At 36.0% G+C, this 12,012-nt stretch overlaps 1 protein-coding gene across 1 annotated transcript; it reads left to right on the top strand.

Moving 5' to 3' along the window:
* Positions 1-1,827: 1,827 nt before the first annotated feature.
* On the top strand, positions 1,828-2,661 carry LOC128636707 (olfactory receptor 1468-like). The gene has a single exon (XM_053689692.1). It carries the CDS (start codon positions 1,828-1,830, stop codon positions 2,659-2,661), a length of 834 nt encoding a protein of 277 aa, XP_053545667.1.
* Positions 2,662-12,012: the final 9,351 nt, after the last annotated feature.

Here is a 12,012-nt window from a genome sequence, read left to right on the forward strand (position 1 = left end):
TAGATAGATAGATAGATAGATAGATAGAGGTTCACATCTCATGTATAGTTAGTTACTAGATACAGATATGTTAAATACAAAGCTGCAGGTATATTTAGCTGTTTATATTACTTTACATACATATAATCTGTATTAATATAACCTTATCAATATATTAGTGCTGTCATTTCTACAACATATGCAGAACAATTTTTTAAATGTATTATAGATGATAGAAAAACAGACAGACAGACAGACAGACAGGTGGATAGATAGATAGAAGATAGATAGATAGATAGATAGAAAGATGTAGAAAACCCTTTATTGTAAACTGTTTGGATTTTGAATTATTTGTGTCTGTAAAATGGGACAGTTTGGAGAGGGGACGGAACCACGTGTAAACTAATTTAATCACAAAGTTATTATTTGTTGTTTTAAATAAATACGTAAAGACTATTTTTATTTGCATTTTATAACACCAAAAAAAAAAAAAAACAAAGACACAGCCAGAGCAGATTGTTACTTACAGGCTGGAAAAATAGTAATTTTCCATCATTAAAAAATAAATAAAAAATATATTAATTAAAATAAATTTGGATTTTGGAATTCCAGATTTGGGCATTAGTACCTGTGTATCTATTTATCTATCTATCTATCTATCTATCTATCTACCTATCTATCTATCCATCTATCTATTGATCTATCATCTATCAATCTATCTATCATCTATCTATCTACCTATCTATCTATATGTCTGTCTATCTATCATCCATCTATCTATCTATCAATGTGTCTATCATCTATCTATCTATCTATCTATCTATCTATCTATCTATCTATCTATCTATCTATCTATCTATCTATCTATCTATCTATCTATCTATCTATCTGTCTGTCCATCCATCTGTATTACAATAAAGGCGGAGAGAGAGTTTCACCTATTTATGAATAATGAATATGCAAGAGACTTCTGTCTCAAATAACCCTTTTTAGTAAAGGTAATAGTGCAAACCCTTTATAAAGACATTTTTGGAATTTTTAAAGAAAGATACTGTAAGGAGGAGTTAACCTCTCTCTTACACAGAAAGGGAATATAGCACTCTTGTATTTATTAAAGCATATTCTTTTATTGATTTATCAAATTCCCATTTAAAGACCTCACCGAGATCATTGTGAAGTATATTCCGAAATCCAAATATACAAATTGTTCCTAATTAAAACATAAGGCAACTACACATATATGACATAAGAAAATGTAAAAAAATCTCTACTATGTATTACATCGCTAAATTGCTGAGTTAGTACCAGGAGTGTATCACATTCATAATCCCTGGTATAATAATATGTGATATCTTAACATATAACAACCCCCTTCTCAAAGACTTTTCAAGAGTAAGTAAAGTCAATTTGTAATGCCCAGATTAATGAGAACCAAAAATATCTTATTTTATAGTGACCATTTTCACTTATCCGGTTTCCAAATAGTGACACAGCGTACTTATAGAAATAAACAGTCCTTGGAAAGTATTACTCCAAAGTTTACTAAGAATGCCGGTAAATGGAGTAATACTTTCCAAAGACTGTTTATTTCTATTTTGTCTGAATCACATAAGAACATTTTGGGTTTCATATCCTTTTAACTCTTCCAGTAAAAGTTGTTAGATATTAGATGTAGATATTTGAAAAACTAAGAATCAAATTAATATTAATCTTTTTTCTTTTTTTTTTTTATAAGAAAACATTTCAAGTAAAAATTTACAAAACAAAACTTCACTGAGACAATTCCATCTGGAGATATTTTTGATTTCTGAAACAGAGCTGCCAGCAGTATTTATTGGGATTTTATTCATGTACCTGCTGGCTGTAAACGGGAACCTGATTATTGTCACACTTGTATGCTCAGTGTCACAGCTACACAAGCCAATGTATTTCTTCTTGTGCAATTTGTCAGCCCAAGACATTATTTATGTATCTGCTTTCTTGCCAAAGCTGTTGGCCATCATGATAACGGGTGACACCAGCATTTCTTTCTTAGGATGTTTTACACAAATATTTATGTATGGATTCTGTATTAATTCTGAATTTTTCCTGTTGAGCTGTATGGCTTATGACCGCTATGTGGCTATTTGTATACCTCTCCGCTATTCTCTTATCATGAACAAAAAATATTGTGCTCTGCTGATCACTCTTTCCTGGTGTAATGGTTTCTTAAATGCATTAATCTTTACTCTAATGATGTCAAATTTATCATACTGCAATAAACACAAAATCAACAATATCTTCTGTGATTCAGTCATATTACTGAAACTCTCCTGCAGTGACATAACCTTTATAGTCACTTATTATATTCCTATATTAGGTCTGTTATTAGGTTGGTTGCCCTTTGTTCTTATATTTTCTTCCTATATCCATATCATAATGACCATTCTACAAATCAGAACATCTGTGGGAAGGCACAAGACCTTCTCCAGCTGTTCCTCACATCTTACAGTTGTTATACTTTTCTTTGGAACATGTCTGGGGTTGAATATGAAACCAAAGTCTGACAATTCATTGCAAACTGATAAATTGCTGTCCATACTTTACATTGGTTTGGTACCTCTAGTAAATCCATTAGTATACAGTTTAAGAAATAAAGATGTTTTGAAAGCCATGAAACATTTCTCAAAAAATATTTGTTAAATTTAATAGCCATCATCGTATGTTCTGTTGGTATTAAATCATAGATGTTTAAGAATGTTTGAATAAATGATTTAAAAATAAATAAAAAGAATTTGCTGGTATTTTGAATTTGGATCTCTTTATTGCCCTATTTCTGCCATAAAATGAATATATAATTCTAGAAGCCACTTTTGAAACCTTTTTCTGTTTTAAATCAAATTAAAAACTGGAAACAATGCTCAGAACTGAAGAAACACAAACAATATAATATAAAAAATAAAATGTAAACAAAACTTTTAAGATAGATGTATTACGGGAATCACAGCAAAAATTATTTATGGATTTTTTTTGCCACCGCTCAAGATGGGAGACACAGGTTACTGCAGGACTCAAATAAGCCAAGAAACTCTCGGCTAGATTTAGAGTTTTGTCGGTAAGGACCCGCGTAGCTAACGCAGGCTTTTTTCTGGCCGCACCATAAAAATAACTCTGGTATTGAGAGTCCACATAAAGGCTGAGTTAGGCTCCAAAAAAGGAGCGTAGAGCAATTTTAACGCAGCTTCAACTCTCGATACCAGAGTTGCTTACGCAAGCGGCCAGCCTCAAAAACGTGCTCGTGCACGATTCCCCCATAGAAAACAATGGGGCTGTTTGAGCTAAAAAAAAACCTAACACCTGCAAAAAAGCCGCGTTCAGCTCCTAACGCAGCCCCATTGTTTGCTATGCGTAAACACTTCCTAAGTCTGCACCTAACACTCTAACATGTACCCCCGAGTCTAAACACCCCTAACCTTACACTTATTAACCCCTAATCTGCCGCCCCAGCTATCGCTGACCCCTGCATATTATTATTAACCCCTAATCTGCCGCTCCATAAACCGCCGCTACTTACATTATCCCTATGTACACCTAATCTGCTGCCCTAACATCGCCGACCCCTATATTATATTAATTAACCCCTAATCTGCCCCCCACAACGTCGCCTCCACCTGCCTACACTTATTAACCCCTAATCTGCCGAGCGGACCTGAGCGCTACTATAATAAAGTTATTAATCCCTAATCCGCCTCACTAACCCTATAATAAATAGTATTAACCCCTAATCTGCCCTCCCTAACATCGCCAACACCTAACTTCAATTATTAACCCCTAATCTGCTGACCGGAGCTCATCGCTATTCTAATAAATGTATTAACCCCTAAAGCTAAGTCTAACCCTAACACTAACACCCCCCTAATTAAATATAATTTTAATCTAACGAAATTAATTAACTCTTATTAAATAAATTATTCCTATTTAAAGCTAAATACTTACCTGTAAAATAAATCCTAATATAGCTACAATATAAATTATAATTACATTGTAGCTATTTTAGGATTAATATTTATTTTACAGGCAACTTTGTAATTATTTTAACCATGTACAATAGCTATTAAATAGTTAAGAACTATTTAATAGTTACCTAGTTAAAATAATTACAACATTACCTGTAAAATAAATCCTAACCTAAGTTACAATTAAACCTAACACTATACTGTCATTAAATTAATTAAATAAAATACCTACAATTACCTACAATTAAACCTAATACTAGACTATCAATAAATTAATTAAATAAAATACCTACAATTACCTACAATTAAACCTAACACTACACTATCAATAAATTAATTAAATACAATATCTACAAATAACTAAAATTAAATAAACTAACTAAAGTACAAAAAATAAAAAAGAATTAAGTTACAAAAAATAAAAAAATATCTACAAACATAAGAAAAATATTACAAAAATTTTAAACTAATTACACCTACTCTAAGCCCCCTAATAAAACAACAAAGCCCCCCAAAATAAAAAATGCCCTACCCTATTCTAAATTACTAAAGTTAAAAGCTCTTTTACCTTACCAGCCCTGAACAGGGCCCTTTGCGGGGCATGCCCCAAGAAGTTCAGCTCTTTTGCCTGTAAAAAAAACATACAATATCCCCCCACAACATTACAACCCACCACCCACATACCCCTAATCTAACCCAAACCCCCCTTAAATAAACCTAACACTAAGCCCCTGAAGATCTTCCTACCTTATGTTCACCATACCAGGTTCACCGATCCGTCCTAAAGAGCTCCTCCGATGTCCTGATCCAAGCCCAAGCGGGGGGCTGAAGATGTCCATGATCCGGTAGAAGTCTTCATCCAAGCGGGGCAGAAGAGGTCTTCCATCCGATTGAAGTCTTCATCCAAGCGGGGCAGAAGAGGTCTTCCATCCGATTGAAGTCTTCATCCAGGCGGCATCTTCTATCGACATCCATCTGGAGCGGAGCGGCAGCATCCTGAAGACCTCCGACGCGGAACATCCATCCTGGCCGACGACTGAATGACGAATAACGGTTCCTTTAAATGACGTCATCCAAGATGGCATCCCTCAAATTCCGATTGGCTGATAGGATTCTATCAGCCAATCGGAATTAAGGTAAGAATATTCTGATTGGCTGATGGAATCAGCCAATCAGAATCAAGTTCAATCTTGATAACGTAGTTGGCGGTCGGCAAATTAGGGGTTAAAAAAATTTAATCGAGTTGCGGCGATGTGGGGGGGGCCTCAGTTTAGGGGTACATAGGTAGTTTATGGGTGTTAGTGTACTTTAGAGTACAGTAGTTAAGAGCTTTATAAACCGGCGTTAGCCCAGAAAGCTCTTAACTACTGACTTTTTTCCTGCGGCTGGAGTTTTGTCGTTAGAGTTCACGCTCACTTCAGACACGACTCTAAATACCGGAGTTAGAAAGATCCCATTGAAAAGATAGGATACGCAATTGACGTAAGGGGTTCTGCGGTATGGAAAAGTCGCGGCTGAAAAGTGAGCGTTAGACCCTTTTTTGAGTGACTCCAAATACCGGAGGTAGCCTAAAACCAGCGTTAGGAGCCTCTAACGCTGGTTTTCACGGCTAACGCCAAACTCCAAATCTATGCCTCTATTTTTAATAGCACAAATGCAATAAATAACCTATTTATATATTTCTACTCTATTTTTATTAAATTATGATCAATACTGATTATTATTACCTGGATATGTTGTTCTTATTTATAAACATTGACCAGCTGCTTTCAATTTCATCCAATAAAAGGAAGAGTCCGTGAAGGGGGTCAGGCTTGTAAGAAGCTGTGACGAGACGTGAGGATACAGAGTTTTGTGACCTGGGTGGATGATCTGGATGTGAGCTGGGCAGAAAGACTTCATGCTGAGAGCACTGTAGCTGCGGATGTAAGCAGGCGAAGAGGTTTTCTCGCTTTGCCAGAGTCGGTGGAGGGGTCTGTCTGTATAAGGTAACTCTGGCAATTTACCTACAAAGTGGGACTTTATTTTCCTATAGACATTTGTTTTAGCCACCTGATCACATATAATAGTTCAGACATAGCCCAGCATCTTTTCTTTTTGGGTTGTTAGCTGCTTTCAATTATCATAGCTCTCATAGACACTGGCCAGCTCATTCTTCCAATACGTCTTAATTGCCAGTTTTCTACTTATAGACAATATCTCTTGCCTCTTGTTTCCTACAATAAATATATTTGTATCACTTATTATCACATTAAAGTATTTTTATTCTATTTGTAACATGCAAAAGGGAATATTATAAAATGTACTTGCTTTCTTTAACACCTTAACAACCAGCGTCGTACCCTGTATGTCGCTGCAGTCATAGGCTTCTCTCTGCCGCAATCTCTCTCAAAATAGTAAGGTTGCACAATTTCTACATGCCCCACCAGTTGGGCACTGCAGAAATAGATTTGCAGAGTTACAGATGCAGAGAGGGCAACTCTGTGGCCCTCTTTTCATCGGACAGTGGTGGTGCCGATCATTGGTGGGTGGGAGCGTAAGGAGGGAGGCGGGTGGACAGCCCATCGCTGACGGGGGCGAGAGGAGGCAGGAAAAGGCGGAAGAAGGGCGGACCGCTAAGCAGCAAGGAAAAAAAATAAGAGCCAGGAAGTAAGGTGGAAGGAGGGAGGAAGGGCTATAAGGGGGATCCTATGTGGGACCCATTGTGGGAAAGGGATCTGGGAGGGGGGTAGGGTAATGAGGGGGGCAGCTACACTACAGACAAATAAAGTTGTTGTTTTTTTTACAAATATCTGCCGAATTTGCAGCAAACTGGGTGCTGGCAGACAGGGGGGAGGGTTATAGAGCTGTTTGGGGGATAAGGGAAGTTAGGGGGTAAAAAGGGATCCTACATTACTGAATATATATATATATATATATATATATATATATATATATATATATATATATATATATATATATATATATTAAAAAGCAGCCTTTTATTTTAGTACTGGCAGACTTTCTGCCAGTACTTAAGATGGGGGTGACAATTGTGGGGTGGGGGAGGGAAGAGAGCTGTTTGAGAGGGTTCAGGGAGGGATCAGGGGGTGGGATGTGTCAGGTGGGAGGCTGGACTCTACAGTAAAGCTACAATTAACCCTACAAGCTACATAATTAACCTCTAATTAACCCCTTCAATGCTGGGCATAATACAAGTGTGGTGCACAGCGGCATTTAGCCGCCTTCTAATTAACAATAAGCAATGCCAAAGCTATATATGTCTGTTATTTCTGAACAAAGGGGATCCTAGAGAATAATTTACAACCATTTGTTCCATGATTGCACAAGCTGTTTGTAAATAATTTCAAGGAGAAACCTAAAATTGTGAAAAAGTTAACTTTTATTTTTATTTGATCGCATTTGGTGGCGAAATAGTGGCATTCAATATAACAAAATGGGCCTAGATCAATACTTTGGGTTGTCTACTAAAAAATATATATATATATTGCAGGGTCATGGGATGTGTACCCAGTCCAGTCTGAGAGTGCAGTCCCCTTCCATGTTTTGTATATGTCTAGGGTGATTACATAAGCCTGTGCACCCTTTATTTTTTTTTCCAGTATGTTTGATTGAGAGCATGCATTGTTTAGCTGGTTTAGGGACCCAGGTTTTGGAAGGGACCTTGACGTGGTACCTGGGCTTGTCCCATTTGGCCAGATGCGGTGTTGTGTAGATGCGGTGTTGTGTATATATATATATATATATATATATATATATATATATATATATTTATTTATATATGTATATATATATATATATATATATACAGAGAGAGAGTAGATAGATAGATAGATATAGATATATAGATATATATAAATATATATATTTATAATACTTAGAACATATCCCCCAATGTGCAGAACATTGGAATGCAATGTGAAATATTTACACTAAAAAAAATCGGCTAGATTTAGAGTTTTGTCGCTAACGACCCACGTAGCAAACGCTGGCTTTTTTTTCCCCCACCTTTTAAATACCGCTGGTATTTAGAGTTCACAGAAGGGCTGCGTTAGGCTCCGAAAACGGAGCGTAGAGCATAATTTACCGCCACTGCAACTCTCAATACTAGCGGTGCTTACGGACGCGGCCAGCTTCAAAAACGTGCTCGTGCACGATTCCCCCTTAGGAAACAATGGGGTAGTTTGAGCTGTAAAAAATCCTATGGGGAAACACTTCCTAAGTCTGCACCTAACACCCTAACATGTACCCCGAGTCTAAACACCCCTAACCTTACACTTATTAACCCCTAATCTGCCACCCCCACTATCGCTGACCCATGCATATTTTTTTAACCCCTAATCTGCCGCTCCGTACACTGCCGCAACCTACATTATACCTTTGTACCCCTAATCTGCTGCCCCTAACACCACCGACCCCTATATTATATACCGGTGTGCGGTCCGCAGATTAGGGGTTAAAAAAATTTAATAAAGTTTTGGCGATGTGGGGGGACCTCGGTTTAAGGGTACATAGGTTGTTTATGGGTGTTAGTGTACTTTAGAGCACAGTAGATAAGAGCGTTAGCCCAGAAAGCTCTTAACTCCTGGCTTTTTGCTGCGGCTGGAGTTTTGTTGTTAGATTTCTAACGCTCACTTCAGCCACGACTCTAAATACCGGCGTTAGAAAGATCCTATTGAAAGATAGGATACGCAAATGGCGTAGGGGGATCTGTGGTATGGAAAAGTCGCGGCTGCAAAGTGAGCGTTAGACCCTTTCCTGACTGACTCTAAATACCAGCGGTAGCCCAAAACCAGCGTTAGGAGCCTCTAACGCTGGTTTTGACGGCTAACGCCAAACTCTAAATCTAGGCGAATGTATAACACTTTATTAAATATAAATATTGCATAAATATGATTTTTTCATATTTTCAGCTAATTGACTATAAAGGGCTCCACTGCACTTGTATATATGTCTTATGAGTGTACATATGTTTTTATATGTGCATATATGTCTGTAAATACATAGATACAAATATAAATAAATAAATACATATGTACAACTTAAATCAATAGAAAAATACATTTACACTCTAGAACAAGAGATTAACCAGTTTTTAGAATTTAAACAAGGTTAAGACAAACTTGATTTTACCAGAGAAAAGGCTAAATAATTTGATGACGGTATAGGAGAAAATAAATATAAAAAATATATCAGAGACCACAGACTCATAGATCCAATAATGATCACTCTTAGTCACACAAAACTAATGGAGTTAAATCACATCACAGTAACCAGTTGGGTTTCACGAATAAAACATCACAATATCACAAATCACATGACAGGCACACACAATCATACTCTACTTCTTCTTATTCCCATCACCCTTTTCTGAGAGATGAAAAGAGAGGACATTACAAATAGGACACACACCACCACAGTTGGTCAGGTAGTCATACACACACTCCAACAAACCCAGAAAGGGAAGTCCTGTCAGAACTCATTCACCCAGGGAACCCTCCCACCAAGAAGAATGGGCACATCCCAATCGATACGCCCTATTACAACCCAAATATCACAACCAGAGAAAGAGTGGGAGGACACCAGATCATACAGAGGGACAAGAGAGGGAAGAGGAAAATCACAGAAAATGGAGACACTAGGACATGGAGTCTTTAATCTATCCACTAAAAATATAAGTGAAAATTAGAAAAATATTTTAGCTAAATGTTTAAAATGTATTCCCTCACAGAGGGTAAACTCTTTTCAGCTCTTTGTTGAAGCCCAAAAATTCATTAGGAATCTGTCAAAAGGTTCTTTGCAAAACAAAAAGTTGCATATAACCCCCCTACCATATCTGCTATAAAGAGAAATAAATTCAAAAACCCCTCAACTTTTTAACTTAGCAGTAGTAAAGGTCAGAACATTGACGTCTTTAATAAACTCATTATGAGAGACATAGAACAAATTACAAACCGAACAAAACATCATAATCTTACAAAAAAGGAGTTTTAAACCTTTGATGCCTTAAATAAAAGTGAAGAAATTGTGATTAAGGAAGCTGATAAGGGCGGTGGGGTTGGAATCATGGACAGAGAATAATATATGAAAGAATCTACCAGATTACTGTCTGATACCAAAACTTATAGCACCATTGGCTTTTTACCCTACAAATTAATTTACTTCAAAGCTACATTCCCTTCTTCTGGAAGCAATAAATAATGAGATCATTACTAATGATGAATTATAATTTTTATTTAAAGATGGTTCTAAAACAGCTATCTTTTATTTTATGCCAAAAATCCACAAGGATTTAATTACCCCCCTCCCGGAATACCTATCATAAGCGGAATAGATTCCCTTACCTCCAACCTGTCAGCTTTCATAGACTACCTCCTAAAACCCTATGCCCAACAATCCAAGTCTTACTTGTTTTTTTTTTATTATTTTTTTATTTGTGATGAAATTGACATACAGACATAAGAAATACCAAGCATTACATTCAAACTCATGGTCAATATCAGAGACCTGAATCACATTGGCATGTTACAGGAAATTAAAGATAACACATCCTTTCACAATTAATAATATACTTCTGAGTTTAATATTCTGTCAAAACACAGAAAAAAGCAAAGGAAAAAAAAAGAAAACAAACCATTATAAACATTAGTTCCTAGACAACACAATCTAATCAATTATTCATGATTTTACTTATCCCGCTTTACTGTAAGTCTCTATCTAAAGATTAACAACATTCTCGTTATTACAACCATTATTTACCTTTACATCCCGAGTATGATTTTACCTCACCAGTTTTTTAAATCCTTCACAATACTCCCCTTGGGGCTAATCAACAATCATACTACAAAACAAACTACAAAACAAAAATAAAACAAAAATGAAGTCTTTTACTGTTCTTCCAATTTTAGAAAATTATACTCCTAGCAGCTAATACTGTCATACTGACCGATTTCCAGTCTCTCCCCCAATCCCTATTTCTAGAGAGAAATAACACTTGTTTTAACTCAAATTTACCATATCTCTTTACAATTCTATTCAGACAATACTCAATTTTCGACCAAAATTGTCTGGTTATGGGGCATTCCCAGATCATGTGTATTAGATCAACTGAATATTTACTACACTTTGGGCATTTATTAAACTGTCTATTGCCCCATTCCGTGCCTTTCTTGGGAGTGTAATAAACTTTATATAAAAGTTTCATTCAAGTGTGTCTCTCTCCAAGTTTCAGAAACTGTCATTTTGACTACTCATAAGATTGAGTCCCTTATCCTTTTCATGAGCATTTCTGATTCTATAAAAAGGGTCACAATTTAATACTTAAACTTTCCAAATTGTTTTGACCTTTGTGCGCCAAGGTTAATTTATACCATGACAAAATTGTATATATTCCCTGTGTGACCATTTTTAGCCAAGGTTCCACCTTCTCCCTGCCCCAATCCCAACCATGCTCCCTAATAAGTTCATTTGTGTAATGCTTTACTTGGAGATAGGCATAACAATCTTTATTATGGATTAAGAAGTAATTTTTCAATGTTTCAAATGTCTTAAAATATTTCCTTTCAGTATCCAAAATTTTATGTATAGACCTCAGCCACTTTCTATCCCAGTTATGAAAAAGAGACAAATTGATACCCTCTGGGAATGTTATTCTGTATTGTCAAGTATTTAGACATAACACTTTCTACCTCTAAGTTTTTACAAAGTTTATACCATGCCACTATAGGATTAGCCATTGTTTTTGTATTTTTATGTTTACCGGTAATTTTTGTCATGGCGTATGTATAATATTCACTATATTGTAGGGGCGAAAAAAGTTTATTTCTAGAACGGTGAAAGACGTCACACCTGATATCCATTCTACCACTATTCTACTTAAGATTACCCAATTATAATGTTCCAAATTTGAAAGTGCAAGTCCCCCTATTTCTCTTTGTAAACATAGTTTGTTCAAGGATATTCTAGGTTTTTTATTATTTCATTTGGTCCAGGCTTTTAGATCTTCTTTAATTTTCTTAAATAATGGTACATAGTTTAA

The sequence above is a fragment of the Bombina bombina genome, chromosome 7 (genome assembly GCF_027579735.1).
Source record: "Bombina bombina isolate aBomBom1 chromosome 7, aBomBom1.pri, whole genome shotgun sequence".
Taxonomy (NCBI): Eukaryota; Metazoa; Chordata; class Amphibia; order Anura; family Bombinatoridae; genus Bombina; species Bombina bombina.

Excerpts from the sequence above, each read along its gene's own strand:
- LOC128636707 (XM_053689692.1), top strand. The coding sequence starts at position 1,828 with ATGTACCTGCTGGCTGTAAACGGGAACCTGATTATTGTCACACTTGTA.